Source organism: Microcaecilia unicolor, chromosome 2 (genome assembly GCF_901765095.1).
Source record: "Microcaecilia unicolor chromosome 2, aMicUni1.1, whole genome shotgun sequence".
NCBI lineage: Eukaryota > Metazoa > Chordata > Amphibia > Gymnophiona > Siphonopidae > Microcaecilia > Microcaecilia unicolor.
Genome location: NC_044032.1, coordinates 325,591,749 through 325,609,938, shown reverse-complemented (window position 1 = coordinate 325,609,938; position 18,190 = coordinate 325,591,749). Strand labels below are relative to the sequence as shown.

The 18,190-nt window shown below is 42.9% G+C and overlaps 1 protein-coding gene across 1 annotated transcript in view; it reads left to right on the top strand.

Annotated features, from left to right (window-relative positions):
• The window catches only part of DNAH6 (dynein axonemal heavy chain 6), a 2,906,060-nt gene that overhangs the window by 2,423,232 nt on the left and 464,638 nt on the right, over positions 1 to 18,190 (top strand). Inside the window, exon 72 of the mRNA XM_030192089.1 lies at positions 823 to 944. Coding sequence (XP_030047949.1) covers positions 823 to 944 — 122 coding nt within the window. The remainder of the gene's footprint in view (positions 1 to 822; positions 945 to 18,190) is intronic.

The window sequence follows — 18,190 nt, the reverse complement described above, 5'->3', positions numbered from 1 at the left end:
CCAGAGGAAAGGGGGGCATGGAACTCAGAGGGAAGGGGGGGCCAAGAACTCGGAGGGGAGGAGAGAGAGGGAGGGAGGGAGGAGAGGAGAGGGAGGGAGGGGGACCCGCACCTCGGACAGAAGGGGGGCTTGGAGGGGAGGGAGGGGGTCATGGAACTCGGAGCCCCACACTCACTCTGTCTCTCACATACACTGTCTCTCACACACTCTGTCTCTCTCTTACACACACACACACTGTCTCTCACACACTCTCTTTCTCTCTGACACAAACACACACACACTCTGTCTCTCTCACTCATTCTCTGTCTCACTCACACACACACTCCATCTCTCACACACACTTTCTGTCTCACACTCTCTCTCTCTCTCTCTCTCTCAAACATACACACTCCGAGGAAAACCTTGCTAGCGCCCATTTCATTTGTGTCAGAAATGGGCCTGTTTTACTAGTGTATTTATATTTTGCGGTAGGGCAGGGCAGAGAAAATATTGTGCCCACCCACTTTGGGCTCAGGCCCATCCAAAATGGGCTGTCTGGCAACGCCACTGATTCAAAGTGAAAGTAAAAGGAGGGGGCAAGAGAGAGATAGTTCAATTCAATTTCTTGGCATTACATAGTAGTCAGGCCACTGTGCTTTGTAGAGTCTGTAGACACTTTTGCAATCTATCCAAGCAACTTATATAAACCTACATTCTAGCTTTTCTCAGAATATTTCTTCAGGCTTCAATAATAAATACCTTGTATATGTTGAGAACTTAACTGTTCACAAGTAAAATAAAACACATTTTCAGATTCTGTTTTTTTTTTTATTTAAATAACAGGAATATATTTTGCTCCTGAGTCTGACTATTTACAATATTATAAACAGTATATTGAGAATCTTCCATTGACTGATGATCCAGAAATATTTGGAATGCATGAAAATGCCAATTTAGTTTTTCAGGTTTGTGAATTTTTGTGTTTTTACCATAATATAATTGTTTGAAATTAATTATCATTTGCCACTAAAAAGAAGGTTGTGATTTATTTATCATAGACTGTTAAGCAAAAGTCAAATGCAATAGTAATTTAAGAAGGCCATTCATTGCTTAAAATATTTTTCTTTCACATGATTACATTTTAAGGGCCCTGTTTACTAAGCCATGCTGTAGGCACACTAACTTTATGGCTCTCACTAAAAATGATCATGCACTAACGATAAAAACACACATTATATTCTTATGGGTGTCTTTTAACATTAGTGCATGCTAATTTTTAGCACACGCTAAAACGTTTGCACGCTTACAGAGTGGCTTAGTAAACAGGGCCCCAAATAAACATTTTTCTTGTTATATAGAAGGGGGCTTTAGAAGGTTTAGACATGTTAAAAAAAAATTCTATTGCATGTGTAAATCATCATGTATTGTGATGTTCAGCTGCCATCCTGGATATACAATGCTGTTAGCCACATTGCCTCCTACTACTAATCATTTCTGTAGTGCTACTAGATGTATGCAGTACTGTACACATCTGCTGGATTCTATATAGCGCACCTTGCGTTCTGTGCTGAAATCTAAGCATATTCCTTAGCAACAGTCATAACCTAATTGGCTTAACAAACTAATTGGTATTGTTAACAGCATTTAACAAGCAATAATAAGCACTAATTGGCAATAACTAGAATTTACGTACACAACTCACTAAGCGTATTCTGAATTGAACAATGCCTAAATTCTAAAGCGTGCAGTTCAAAAGGGGCATGGTCATGGACAGAGAAATGGGCATTTTCGTGGGCATTTCAAAATTTATGCACATTGTTATAGAATATGGCCCAGTGCATGTAAATCTACGTACAGGGATTTACGCCACATTTTTGTTGGTGTAAATGGAGGCGCATAGTTTTAGACACTGGGATATCAGCTAAATGTATTCTATATACCTTGCCTAAATGTTATAAAATACTCTTAGGAGGAAATGCTTTCCGCACAGAATTTTTTAAGTGCTATATATAGAATCTGGCCCTACATGTAGGTACATTCTCTGTCCATAGAGGGTTCACAATCTAAGTTTTTAAAATTTGTACCTCGGGCAATGGAAGGTTAAGTGACTTGCCCAAGGAACTACAGTGGGAATTGAACCAGGTCACCAGAATCAAAGCCCGTTGCACTAATCATTAGGCTACTTCCCCGACTGGGCACTACAGTTACAGTTACTTGACTTATAGCCCGCTAATACCAATAAATGAGTTCAAAGCGGGTTACAACCAAGAGAAGCTAGATTACATATCAATCTAGGATGTAACAAAAGACAGTTCACATGTTACTTAGTACTCCTAAGCTCACAAAAGTATCATAAACTATCAAAGATTGACCAAATTATGACTACTGTATCTCAGTTCATTAAGACAAATTTAGAAAACAGACGGGTTTTTAATCTCTTTTTAAAACTGATGTAACTAGATGAATTCATTAACATCGATGGAAAAGAATTCCATAGGCTAGCTGCCTGATAAGAAAATACACAAACAGTTTTTTTTTAGATAATCCCTCGAAAACTTGGAAAAGAAAGTAAAGAAAGGCGACAAATGTTATATTATTTTCTAGATGATAAAACACACAGCAGAGATGTCATGTATCGAGGAATTGTTCCTGAAATGATCTTAAATACCAGATATCCTAATTTAAACAGAAACTTAGCCTCAACTGGAAGCCAGTACAATTTGATGAAAGAAGGAATTATTCTGTCTGACGTTTTAAAAGAGAAAATCATACGTATTGCCACATTTTGGATAGTCTGAATTCTTCTCAACAATTGCTTAGATACCCCTAAATATACAATATTACTATAGTCCAATTTACTCAACACCAAAGATTGAACCATCAGTTTAAACATATCTTCTGTCAGATATTTTCTAATGCCTTTCAGTTTTCTCATTACTTAAAATGAGCTTCTTATAAGAGCATTAATCTGATCTTCCATAGATAACCTGTCATCCATTATTTTAACTGAGTAATCTAACAAATAAGATTTATCATCAATTGTAAAGGTAGGATCCTTAATGCAGTTTTGTCTAATGTCTAATAACACAAATTTTTTTTTTTTTATTCAATTTAAGATGATGAGCAGTCATCATTTTAGTAATAGTTGCAAAACATTGGGAAACTGTATTATAGATAGCCTTTAAATCTGCAACAACAGGGAAGACGATGGTTATATCATCTGGGTACAAATAGATGGAATAACCTTCCTTATCTAGTGCTGACTACAATGATGAGAAAAACCCATCTTTCCAATAGCATTCACTTCATCTTGACTCGATAAGATCTTAAGACCAAAAAGCCTCTAAACCATGAAAGCACCTTACCAGTTATACCAAACTCTGATAAAATAACAAGTAAGATGTCATGATCGACCAAGTCAAAGGCACTAGAAAGATCCAGTTGCATGATAAGGGCTTTATGGCCTTTAGACATAAGATATCTGAGGTTATTCACATTTTCAAAGAGGATTTGACTCTCCCCCACTTGCTTCATAAACTTTACAAGTCTGGGTTTAAACTTTCAACACAAATCTCTTTTATTCACCCAAAAGAAATATTTTAACTGTAATTTCAAAGTAACAGAATCCAATGGTATCCATGTTTAATCATAAGGATAGTTGGTAAGGCAGCACATATTCTAGCAGAACAAATTTAGTTAAATTCCCCAAAAGTTTCTATTCAGCTTTCAGTCCATGTAATTCCTCTTCAAAAGATCTGGCATATTTATTTCTAGTAAACGTAGTTGTTTCCTTTACCCAGTAGTGTGCTGGGAAGTATTTTACAATGGACTCTTTCTTCGGGCTTAGCCTGCCCTGCAATTGTTTTGGGGGGGCAATGCATTCCTCTATCTCCCCCCTCCCCCCCTGTATGCAGGCGTGCTAGGCATACTTTTGCTGGCAGGAATGCCGAGCCCCAGTTGGTAAGTGGTTATATGTGTGTGCCCGATGCAAAGAGCTCCTAGCTCTCAGAGAACGGGTCCATCTTGAGGCTAGAGTAGCTGACTTGGTGGACCTGAAGGAGATATAGAGGAGACTTACAGGGATGTTGTAGAGAAGTTCCACCTCCAGTCTTGCAGCCCCTGTGCTGCCTTGGTGGAGAGAGGTCTCCTAGAAGATCATCACCCTGGTGAAGTAGGAAGTACTCTTGTAGCCAGGAACTGCCTACCAGGGAATACACTATCCTCTCGCACCAAAGATATGTCTCCGAGAACTTCTGCCCATGTGGGAAGTGTTAGGACAGCTGTTGTAGTTGGTGATTTGATCATTAGGCATATAGATAGCTGGGTGGCTGCTGGACATGAGGATCACCTGGTCACTTGCCTGCCTGGTGTGAAGGTGGCGGACCTCACATAATCACCTAGATAGGATCTTAGATAGTGCTGGGGAGGAGCCAGCTGTGTTGGTGCACGTGGGTATCAATGACATAGGAAAATGTGGCAGGGAAGTTCTGGAAGCCAAATGTAGGCTCTTAGGTAGAAAGCTGAAGTTCAGATCCTCCAGGGTAGCATTTTCAGAGATGCTCCCTGTTCCACGCACAGGACCCAAAAAGCAGGCAGAGCTCTGAAGTCTCAATGCGTGGTTGAGACTATGGTGCAGGGATGAGGGATTTAGATTTGTTAGGAACTGGGCTACATTCTGGGAAAGGGGGAGACTGTTCCAAAAGGATGGGCTTCACCTTAACCAGGCTGCTGACACTAACTTTTTTTTCTTAATACATATACAGTTAGTTCAAGGAATTACACTTGATTGGAAAGCGTTATTTTCTCAAATTTACATAAAGATATAAATTTTTCACATATTTCAACACTCAAGTCCACATTAAATAAAGAGACGTCCATAATATAAGAGGATTAAAGGAAAAAAGAAAAAAATCTTTTAAGGAAATTTAACATCTAGGAAGCATTTAAGCAAGGTTAATACTACTTCACTCCTTCAGCTCTTTTGGAGGCTACAAACGTTAATTGGGATGGGTCCATGAAAAAATATTTATGTGTATTATAACATACAATACATTTACGAGGAAATCGTAGATAAAATGTACCGCCTAGCCGCAATAAATAAATAAATACTTCTGGTTTCAATATCAAAAATTGTGTTTTTTTGTGTATCTTTTGAAATGTCTGGGAATAATGATATCTTTAATCCCCTGAACAATTTGTCCTTATGTTTAAATAAAAACAGCCATTGTTTGTCTGGCAATAAAGCCTCTGTGGCTACCAAAGTTGCAGCAGTGGCCTATTCGGTATCAGATGTTTCCAAAAAATTTGTAACATCCAAAGATGTTTGCTGTTGCTGTGGTAGCTCTTTTAGTTTTGGGGGCACATAATAGACCTGAGTAAAAGGTGATAAATTTGCCTCAGGTATCTCCAAAACTTCTTTAAAGTATCGTTTTAACATCTCCAATGGATTTATCATTTTAACTCTTGGACAGTTTATATATCTTCAGTTGTATCGTCTCATGTGGTTCTCATAAATTTCCATTTTTTTTGCTGACACTAACTTTTAAAAAGGAGAGAGAGCAGCTTTTAAACTAGAATGGGGGAGGGGAGCCGGAAGTTGCCCAGGAGTGCGTGGTTCGGTGTGGAGTATCCTTGCAGGATACTATTGAAACAGGACATTTAGGGAATCCCAGTAGAGAGGTTTCTACAGTGCTGAAAGTAAGCCAGGTGTGCTTAATGAGAGAGCAGGATAAAGAATGCACATTATCCCCTTCAACTTCTAAGCAGCTTGTAGATCAAAGGAAAAACACAGTTTGAAGTGCCTGTATACAAATGCTAGAAGCCTAAAAAATAAGATGAGAGAGTTAGAATATATAGCACTAGGGGCATCTTTTACTAAGGTGCGCTCACATTTTTAGTGCGCGCTAAAATTGTAGGCACGCTAAACGTTAGAGATGCCTATAGGAATGCATTGGCGTCTCTAACGTTTAGCGCACCTACAATTTTAGCATGCGCCAAGAATGTGAGTGCGCCTTAGTAAAAGACCCCCTAAATAGATATAATAGGCATCTCAGAGACTTGGTGAAAAGAGGACAATCAATGGGACACTGTGTTAACAGGGTACAAATTGTATCACAATGATAGAGAGGATCAAATTGGAGGGGGAGGGGTTGCGCTATTAGTATGTAAGCCGCATTGAACCTGCTATGTGTGGGAAAGCGCGGGGTACAAATGTAATAAATAATAAATAACTAATATGTTAAAAAGGGAATTGAGTAAAAAAAAATAAACATTCCACATGACACAGATAACAGCTTGGAATTATTAAGGATAGAAATTTCATCTGTGAAGGGAAGGAGTATTCTTGTAGGGTTGTACTACTGTCCACTGGGACAGAACGAACAGACAGATGAAGAAATGTTTACAGAGATTAGAAAAGCTGGCAAAGTGGGCAACAGTATAATAAAGGGTGATTTCAATTACCCCAATATTGACTGGATAAATGTTACATCAGGGAGTGCCAGGGAGATACAATTTCTAGATGTAATAAACGACTGCTTCTTGGAGCAACTGGTCCAGAAACTGACAAGAGGGGGAGCCATTTTGGATCTGGTTCTTGGTGGCAGTGTTGGGTTCCCTGGGAAACAGTGATCATAACATAATCAAGTTTGAGCTACTACCTGGGATGAACCCACAAAGGAGATCTACTGTAGCTGCATTTAATTTTTGAAAGGTGACTATAATAAAACGAGGAAAATAGTTAAAGAGAAACTAAAAGGATCGGCTGCAAAGGTTACGACGCTAAATCAGGTGAATCAGGTGTGGATGATATTCAAAAATACCATCTTGGAAGTCCAGTCCAGATGCATTCCACGTATTTGCAAAGGTGGAATGAAAAGAAAATGTCAGCCAGAGTAGTTAAAAGGTGAAATAAAAGAGGCCACTACAGCCAAATGATTGTCCTTCAAAGAATGGAAAAAGGACCCAAATGAAGAAAATAAGAAGCAACATAAGCACTGGCAAGTCAAACGCAAAACATTAATAAAGAAGGCTAAAAGACAATATGAAGAGAAACTTGCCACAGAGGCTAAAACTCACAGTTGTAACAACTTTTTCAGGTACATCAGAAGCAGAGAGTCTGAGAGGAAATCCGTGGAACCGTTAGATCATGAAGGAGCAAAAGGGGCACTCAGGGAGGGCCATAGTGGAGAAACTGAATGAATTCTTTGCTTCTGTCTTTACGGAAGAAGATGTAAGAGATCTGCCTGTACCAGAAATGGTTTTCAAGGGTGATGATGCGGAGGAACTGAAAGAAATCTCGGTGAACCGGGATGATGTACTGAGTCAAATTGACAAATTAAAGAGTAGTAAATCACCTGGACCGGATGGCATATATCCAAGGGTACTCAAAGAACTCAAGCATGAAATTGCTGGTCTGCTGTTAGTAATATATAACCTGTCATTAAAATTGTCCGTAGTACCTGAAAATTGGAGGGTGGTAAATGTGACGCTGATTTTTAAAAAGGGTTCTAGAGGAGATACGGGAAATTATAGACTGGACTATTTCCTAACAAACTTTAAGCGGACTGCCCACCTTGCTGCTTGGCCAGAAGCATCCTGGACAGCTAATTAGGGAATTTGCTGACCAGGAGCAGCCAAACTGTATTTCAAGGTGTCAACTCTTGGTGGGACAGCCACCTATGCAGAAGTAAAGGCCACCATTCTGGAGAGGGCAGGCTGCACCCAAGAGGCTTACTAGCAGCGTTTCCAGAAGGGAGTTCTGCAAGTCAGAGAAAACCTCCGGGGTTTCTTCTACAGACTCAAGAAAGTAGCCTGGAGATGGCTCCAACCAAAGGGTAAGACAGGCCTGGATATGGCAAGGTCATTCTTTGAAGGGCTACCTTCAGCTATGAAACAGTGGGTGAGGCAGCACCCTAAATTGATGCCGGAGACTGCTCTGGAAGCAGCAGAATCTTTTTATCAAGCACAGTGAACAGAAGCCCTACCAATCACTGGTAGACACCAGTAATATGAAGATCCTCGTGCATAGGGGAATAGTTACCAAACAAGCAAATAAACTATGAACAAACCATGACATTATCCTGTGTGCATGGGGACTGGAAACAATACCCCACAGCTCAAGTCTCCCTCCAAACATCAATTGCTGGAAGCTGGAAGCAGTGGTGATGCCTGTCCTCCCTTACCCAGTTGTTTTGGGTCAAGATTTCCCAAACTTTGAAGCCATCTGGGCCCAGCGAAGATGGCCTGAGGAAGGAGCTGGATTAGCATGACCCAAGCTTGAAGGAGCATCGTCCTTTGCGTCCAGATGCAGCGGTAGACCTGACTCCAGTGGTCTGTCAGAACCTAGATGGGTTATCAGCAGTGGTATAATCACTCATGGGAGGAAGAGAATACCCTGCCAGACCTACCAGTAGGGGTTCTGAATTGGCCCTCAGCTTTGTACAGTGACTTGGAGAAAGCCCACTGTAATATTGTTGAGTTGGAAGATGATTCCAAGCAGGCAGCTAAATATACCCAAAGATTAAGGGAGGATAAGGAGTTCCCCCTAAACCCAACGGGCTGAAGATTAGAAGGCAAGCTGAGAAGTATGTGGAGGAACTCCAAGCTGTCCGTATTGCTGTGGAAATGGAAGAAAGGGAGCTACATGAAACCATTGAGTGGTAAGAGGAGGAAATCAAGTGGTTGGGGCCCAAAATCTGGAAGAGAGTCCCAGGAGAACTATAGTGCAACAGGAAGAGAATACTCAAGCTGCTCTGGGAATTGCAGGAAGCAAAGATGATTTCCTGGTTGGCTGAGGAACAACATAAGGAGTCCAGGGGTGAGGACGAATGATTGCAACATGAGCTGACAGGTACAGTACCTCTGGGGGAGCTATAATACAGTGCTAGAATGGCTTCAAGTGCTGGCTGGCATGAATATAGTATTGCAGCTTCAAGTGCTAGAATGCCAGGGGGAAGTTGCAGTCCTGGACCATACCACCCAAGTTCTGTGAAACCAGCTAGAGAAGGTTCAAACTTAGCTGACCCAGGCAGACGTATCTCAGCAAGAGTAGCTGGAGGGTTTAGCTACCCAGCTGAGGGAGGCTTCCCAGAGGAGGTGTGAGCGAAGCCACAGCAGGGAAATATAAACCCCAGGTGCTGTGGAGGACTTGCAGCCCATCTGCATATCCTCACAACCTTTTCCAGGGTGACTCCCAGGTCCACCCCGATCCACCTAGGGCCTTCACTCCAGGTGCCTAGCGCTTCCACCAGCTGCCTTCCAGGTGCTGTGCAGGACTTGCAGCCCATTTGCTTATCCTCACAACCTTCTCTGGGGTGACTCCCAGGTCCACCCCAATCCACCCAGGGCCTTCGCTCCAGGTGCCTAGCACTTCCACCAGCTGCCTTCCAGGTGTCGTGGAGGACTTGCAGCCCATCTGCATATCCTCATAGCCTTCTCCGGGGTGACTCCCAGGTCCACCTCGAACCACCCAGGGCCTTCGCTCCAGGTGCCCCACCCCAAAACATTTTCTCTATACACTGTATTTTCTATCTGCTATTTCTTATGCTCCAGTACAGTTTCTCTTCTTGGTACTGTCCCTTCCCAATCTCTTTCTCCATCTGAAAAACATTGTATACTGCAGGAACACATTGCCCACCTTCTGCTTTCATCATCTCACTATCCCTTTTGTCTTCTCCTGTCTTCTCAGCTCTCAACATTTCCTTCCTTTCATTCAGCCATCTCTATTTTATCTGAGTGCATCTCGCCTTCGACGCTGTCGATATGCCTCTCTCCTTCTCCTGCTCTCCGCTGGGGATATCAATCCCAATCCTGGTCCTCCACATCAGCTCTCATCCTATTTGTGCAGGTCACATCCTGATGTCTCCAATCTAATTTCTGTTCCTCTCCTATCCCCTTCTTCTCTGCCTTTCTCATGTGTTCTGTGGAATGCCCGCTCTGTCTTCAACAAACTTTCCTACATCCATGACCTCTTTATGTCTTGTACTCTCAACCTGCTTTCCGTAACCGAGACCTGGCTTTGTCCTGAAGACTTTGCTTCAGCTGCAGCCTTGTGTCATGGAGGTTACATTTTCTTCCATACTCCTTGCCTGGTTGGCCGCAGAGATGGTGTCGGGCTACTACTCTCACCCTCTTGTAGATTTCAGCCTGTTCTTCCACCTCAGTCTCACTGCTTCCTTCGAAGTCCACTCCATTCGTCTGGTCACTCCTCTACCTCCCCGAGTAGCAGTCATTTATCAACCCCCCTGATAAGTCCCTTTCTTCCTTTTTCACTTTGACTCCTGGCTTTCCTTCTTTCTTGAATCTTCATCGCCTTCCCTCATTCTTGGGGATTTTAACATTCATGCTAATGACTCTTATGCTTCTCAGTTTCTCACTTTAACATCCTCTTTCAATCTTCAACTGTGCTCCACTACCCCTAACTCACCAGAATGGCCACTGTCTTGACCTTATCTTCTTCTCCAACTGCTTACTGTCCAGTTTCTGTGCCTCAGCCCTTCAACTCTCTGACCATCATCTGATAACTTTCACACTTAAACACCCTCCCCCCAGTCTCGTCCAATCTCCACCAATACATTTTGAAATCTTCAGGCTATTGATTCTTTTTTTTAAATGTTTTTATTAACAAGAGAAACACACTAAGTACATAATATGACCACCATTAAGGTATAAATGTGACAGAAGGTACATAGGCTTGTTGCAACAAAATATAAGCGAACCAATACAGATTAAGTTATACTGTACCCAACAGCAAATAAGTATTCCACTTGTGTGTCTCTCTCTTTTTGTTATTTTAAAGACAGAAAAGAAGAAAGATTCCCCCTTATTTCTCACCCTCCTCCCCTGGCTGATCCCACATCTCATGCTACTGTATCGACCTTTATGAACAACTGCAGCAATCGTTCTTGACAGCTGTGCCAAAGGCTACCACATGGGTGAGCACGCCTTTGGGTAGGATCAAATGTCCCCATCCCCCCTGCTCGCATTTAGCCATCTGTATCATACTAGCATACCCAGTGTCATAAAATGGTTTTTTTTAGCCAACACTAGGGCCTGGAAAATGAATTTGCATTGGTAGTTAGAAAGCCCTTGGGCCACAAGATCCATATCCGATCCCATGAGCAAGACCCCATAGGACCATTCCAGCAAGGTGTTGATGACCTCCTCCAATAGGGCAATAACTCCCCACCAGAAAGTTTGTAGAATAGGGCATTCTAAAAAATGCTTGCGATGTAGGGGCACCATAGTGCATCACTTATCACACTCTGCAGATTCCCAAAGACCCATAGACTTGTCCTTGCTTCTGGTGAGGTAAGCATTATGCAGAATTTTGATTTGAATTTCATGGAGCCCTACATTGGGAGTGATCTTAAATACCAAGAAGAAAAAATGAGAGAGCTCCTGCTCCGTCACCTCCATTCCCAAATGTGCACTCCATTGTGAGAAAAAAGGGAAAGGCCTCCATGCTTTGCCTAAGCAGTACCACTTGGAGAGTCTGTTATGCTTAGCAGGCGTCTGCATGAAAACTGTATCCACAGCAGTAAAAGAAGAAAGATTAAGGAGGCTAGGGCTATTCAGCTTGGAGAAGAGACAGCTGAGGGGAGACATGATAGAGGTATATAAAATAATGAGTGGAGTGGAACAGGTGGATGTGAAGCATCTGTTCACACTTTCCAAAAATACTAGGACTAGGGGGCATGCGATGAAACTACAGTGTAGTAAATTTAAAACAAATCGGAGAAAATTTTTCTTCACCCAACGTATAATTAAACTCTGGAATTCGTTGCCGGAGAAAGTGGTGAAGGTGGTTAGCTTAGCAGAGTTTAAAAAGGGGTCGGACGGTTTCCTAAAGGACAAGTCCATAAACCGCTACTAAATGGACTTGGGAAAAATCCACAATTCCAGGAATAACATGTATAGAATGTTTGTATGTTTGGGAAGCTTGCCAGGTGCCCTTGGCCTGGATCGGCCGCTGTCGTGGACAGGATGCTGGGCTCGATGGACCCTTGGTCTTTTCCCAGTATGGCATTACTTATGTACTTATGATACTTCCTATCAGGACTTTTCAGAGCATGGAGATAATGCTGAAATTGTATATAAGAGAAGAAAAGTTCCTGAGGGAGTTGCCAGTTAGCTTGGCATGTAGAGAAGGAGGGGCACTGGTCCCCGCCCTCAGCAGTCAATTGCCCCACATATTGGCACCCATTCTGATTCCACAATGTAAAAGGAGACCTACCCTGTCCTGCGGGGAATCCCAAATTATTCTGTAGTTCCAAAAAAGGAGACGGACCAGTCGCTCCACCTAACTGGGTAGGTCACCAGTCCCGGCCACCTTAAGCGGTTGCAAAAGGATTGACTATTTGATCTGAGACCCCTGGGAGTGAATTGCATTAAATACTAAGAGGGGGGAGGCAGCAACCTCCCATACATATGGGGGGGGGGGGGGGGGCAAATGTAAAGTTCCCAGAGTGAAGCTTGTGAATCCAGCGGAGAACCGCCACAATGTTGTATAGTCTAAGGTCGAGCAAGTTAACTCCCCCTTCACCTCTATCTCGAATAAGTTTGTTGTACCCGATTCTCACCCGACATGCTCCCTAAATAAAAGAGGAAATCACCCCTTTATATGATTGTTCATCTTTGTGAGTAACCAAGAATGGCATCATCTGGAGAGCGTAAAGCACCTTGGGGAGAAGGACCATTTTAAATAGGGCCACTTGGCTCAGAAATAGGAAAATCTTTCATAGTAACATAGTAACATAGTAGATGACGGCAGAAAAAGACCTGCACGGTCCATCCAGTCTGCCCAACAAGATAATGTATACCCTACTTTGATTTGTACCTGTGCTCTTCAGGGCACAGACCGTATAAGTCTGCCCCGCACTATCCCCGCCTCCCAACCACCAGCCCCTCCTCCCAACCACCGGCTCTGGCACAGACCGTATAAGTCTGCCCAGCACTATCCTCACCTCCCAACCACCAGCCCTGTCTCCCAACCACCGGCTCTGGCACAGACCGTACAAGTCTGTCCAGCACTATCCCCGCCTCCCAACCACCAGTCCCGCTGCCCACCACCGGCTCTGGCACAGACCGTATAAGTCTGCCCAGCACTATCCCCGCCTCCCAACCACCAGCCCCGCCTCCCGATCTTGACTAAGCTCCTGAGGATCCATTCCTTCGACACAGGATTCCTTTGGGAAGCTTGCCAGGTGCCCTTGGCCTGGATTGGCCGCTGTCGTGGACAGGATGCTGGGCTCGATGGACCCTTGGTCTTTTCCCAGTGTGGCATTACTTATGTACTTATGCACTTATGCTTATCCCACGCATGTTTGAATTCCGTAACCGTTTTCATTTCCACCACCTCCCGCGGGAGGGCATTCCAAGCATCCACTACTCTCTCCGTGAAAAAATACTTCCTGACATTTTTCTTGAGTCTGCCCCCCTTAAATTTCATTTCATGTCCTCTCGTTCTACCACCTTCCCATCTCCGGAAAATGTTTGTTTGCGGATTAATACCTTTCAAATATTTGAACGTCTGTATCATATCACCCCTGTTTCTCCTTTCCTCCAGAGTATACATATGTTTAGTTGAGCAAGTCTCTCCTCATACGTCTTGTAATACAAATCCCATACCATTCTCGTAGCTTTTCTTTGCACTGCTTCAATTCTTTTTACATCCTTTAACAAGATTCGGCCTCCAAAACTGAACACAATACTCCAGGTGGGGCCTCACCAACGACTTATACAGGGGCATCAACACCCCCTTTCTTCTGCTGGTCACACCTCTCTCTATACAGCCTAACAACCTTCTAGCTACGGCCACCGCCTTGTCACACTGTTTTGTCGCCTTCAAATCCTCAGATACTATCACCCCAAGATCCCTCTCTCCACCCGTACCTATCAGACTCTCCCCGCCTAACACATACGTCTCCCGTGGATTTCTATTCCCTAAGTGCATCACTTTGCATTTCTTCGCATTGAATTTTAATTGCCAAACCTTAGACCATTCTTCTAGCTTCCTCACATCCTTTTTCATGTTTTCCACTCCCTCCGGGGTGTCCACTCTGTTACAGATCTTAGTATCATCCGCAAATAGGCAAACTTTACCTTCTAACCCTTCGGCAATGCCACTCACAAATATATTGAACAGAATCAGCCCCAGCACCGATCCCTGAGGCACTCCACTACTCACCTTTCCTTCCTCCGAGCGAATTCCATTCACCACCACCCTCTGACGTCTGTCTGTCAACCAGTTCCTAATCCAGTTCACCACTTCAGGTCCTATCTTCAGCCCCTCCAGTTTATTTAAGAGCCTCCTGTGGGGAACCGTGTCAAAAGCTTTGCTGAAATCTAAGTAGATTACGTCCATAGCTCGTCCCTGATTCAATTCTCCTGTCACCCAATCAAAGAACTCAATAGATTTGTTTGGCATGATTTCCCTTTGGTAAAACCATGTTGTCTCGGGTCTTGCAACTTATTGGCTTCCAGAAAATTCACTATCCTTTCCTTCAGCATCGCTTCCATTACTTTTCCAATAACCGAAGTGAGGCTTACCGGCCTGTAGTTTCCAGCTTCTTCCCTATCACCACTTTTGTGAAGAGGGACCACCTCCACCGTTCTCCAATCCCTCGGAACCTTTCCCGTCTGCAAGGATATATTAAACAAATCTTTAAGAGGACCCGCCAAAACCTCTCTGAGCTCCCTCAATATCCTGGGGTGGATCCCGTCCGGTCCCATGGCTTTGTCCACCTTTAGATTTTCAAGTTGTTGATACACACTTTCTTCTGTGAACGGTGCTCTATCCACTTCATTCTCAATTGTATTAATTCCAGTCCATCGCGGTCCTTCTCCAGGATTTTCCTCAAGCTGTTCCAATCGATAACAAAGAGCACAAACTGCTTCTAACTTCTTGCATACCTTTTTCTTGTACATAAGAGTAACTTCTAATTGTAGGTATACTCCTAGGTATTTCATAGGGCCCGGAGTCCAGGCCAGAGGAAAATCAGGCAGGCACGTGCACACACAACTGGTTGAGAGCGCCGTGAGAACCACGGCAAAACAGAAAGTTTTGCTGACACAGGCATAAGAAGTTTTGCCAGCACAGACAATCACAATCTATGTTGTATGCTCATTCTACAAAAACAAAGCACCAAAATGTAAGTACTTAACTTACTCTATACATGTTGCACAAGAGGTTGCATAAAATAAAAAAAGTAAAAAAAAAAAATATATATATATATGGGCACTAATGGTCACTGACATCAGCTAGAATTTTCTCACAGCGCCAAAGACCAATACCATAACTAACGCCACAATGAACACCGCCAAACTACTCCTAATAATCTACTCCCTATCCCTAATTCATCACACATTAACCACCCCCTCACAGACACCAACCAATCACCCACAATACACAAACCCTGCAGACCACCCAGATATAATACACCTCACCAAAAGAACAACAACCAAATCAACGGAAGATCTACCACACATGGACAAAATCAACACAAACCCAGACTCCAAGAGAATAGACAACTAATAAAAATTAACACAACTTTGAACCTAGCTGACCCCTACCAAACAATTCAGGTGGGATACGTAAACACCAGATCAGTAGTCAACAAAACAACAACAATAACAGACTGGATTACGACAGATAACCTCGGCCTTCTATTCATTAGCGAAACCTGGATACACAATCTTAAGGATCCCATAATCCTAGATCTATGCCCCCCCCCTAGATTACAAAATCACCCACTGGACAAGGAAAGAAAAAAAGAGGAGGAGGCACAGCGCTAATCCACAGATCCAACTTCACCATAACAACAATAGCTGAATCCATTACCCCCCCCCCCCCCCCAACTTGAAATCGCCTCAGTCAGAATCAACCACTCTAACTTGCTCGATCACCTAAATGCTGTCCTGTTTTATAGGCCACCAGGTAATTGGCATGAATGCCAACTACACTTCATGGATTTCACATCAAATGTATGTGTATCTAACTCCAACCTAGGGGACATAAACCTACACCTAGAAGACCCAAACTCAACTAATGCAAGTGAATGCAAGGATTTCCTCCAACTATGGGACCTCAGTTGGCCAAACATGCAAATAACCCATGTCAAAGGACATACACTTGACCTCATCACATAAAAACTGTCCTCAGACCTAAGCCTCATAGGAACAGAAATAAAATCGAGAAATACCATGGTCAGACCACTACAAATTAAACCTATCCCTACAATGGCGAAAAAAAGCCCCACACCATAATCAAGAACGCTCAACATATACCACGAGAGGCCAAATAGACCCTGTAATATTTTGGCAACAAATCTACAAGAACGAATGGACAGCACAAACAGATTCGAAACACTATCTCCTAGAATGGCACAATAGATGCAGAAACATATTAGACAACATAGCACCACTACAAACTAGAACCTCACGAAGACAAAACTCAATACCATGAAGAACTGAAATAACTAAAAACACAACTTAGGAGGCTTGAATGGGCATGGATCAAAAAGAAAGACGAACTCACACTCAATGCATGGAAACAAACGCAAAGAGAATACAAATATGCAATTAGACAAACCAAAAGATCATACTACAAAACTAAAATAGGGCCAGACTACAAAGACACGAATAAATTCTTCCAACTCGTGAATAAATTACTAGATACCACACTGATTACTACAACCAACACGACACCCCATCAGCAGACAACCTTGCTAAATACTTCAACGAGAAACTTGTAAAGTTACGACTTACGTTACCACTCAGTTCCACCGATTACGAAAAATTCATTGACATAAGTATATAAGTACATAAGTACATAAGTAATGCCATACTGGGAAAAGACCAAGGGTCCATCGAGCCCAGCATCCTGTCCATGACAGCGGCTTATCCAGGCCAAGGGCACCTGGCAAGCTTCCCAAACGTACAAACATTCTATACATGTTATTCCTGGAATTGTGGAATCTTTCTTCATAGGGAAGTCGTTTCATCCCCGCTATCATTTTAGTCGCCCTTCGCTGCACCTTTTGCAATTCTACTATATCTTTCTTGAGATGCGGCGACCAGAATTGAACACAATACTCAAGGTGCGGTCGCACCATGGAGCGATACAACGGCATTATAACATCCTCACACCTGTTTTCCATACCTTTCCTAATAATACCCAACATTCTATTCGCTTTCCGAGCCGCAGCAGCACACTGTAGCAGAAGGTTTCAGTGTATTATCGACGACGATACCCAGATCCCTTTCTTGGTCCGTAACTCCTAACGTGGAACCTTGCATGACGTAGCTATAATTCGGGTTCTTTTTTCCCACATGCATCACCTTGCACTTGCTCACATTAAACGTCATCTGCCATTTAGCCGCCCAGTCTCCCAGTCTCGTAAGGTCCTCTTGTAATTTTTCACAATCCTGTCACGATTTAACAACTTTGAATAACTTAGTGTCATCAGCAAATTTAATTACCTCGCTAGTTACTCCCATCTCTAAATCATTTATAAATATATTAAAAAGCAGCGGTCCTAGCACAGACCCCTGAGGAACCCCACTAACTACCCTTCTCCATTGTGAATACTGCCCATTTAACCCCACTCTCTGTTTCCTATCCTTCAACCAGTTTTTAATCTACAATAGGACATTTCCTCCTATCCCATGCCCCTCCAATTTCCTCTGTAGCGTTTCATGAGATACCTTGTCAAACGCCTTTTGAAAATCCAGATACACAATATCAACCGGTTCCCCTTTGTCCACATGTTTGTTTACTCTTTCAAAGAATTAAAGTAAATTGGTCAGGCAAGATTTCCCCACACAAAAGCCGTGCTGACTTGGTCTCAGTAATCCATGTCCTCGGATGTGCTCTGTAATTTTGTTTTTAAAAATAGCCTCTACCATTTTCCCCGGCACTGACGTCAGACTCACCGGTCTATAATTTCCTGGATTTCCCCTGGAGCCTTTTTAAAAAATTGGCGTTACATTGGCCACCCTCCAATCTTCCGGTACCACACTCGATTTTAAGGATAAATTGCATATCACTAGCAGTAGCTCCGCAAGCTCATTTTTCAGTTCTATCAGTACTCTAGGATGAATACCATCCAGACCAGGAGATTTGCTACTCTTCAGTTTGCTGAACTGCCCCATTACGTCCTCCAGGTTTACCGTGAAGTCAGTAAGTTTCTCCGACTCGTCCGCTTGATAT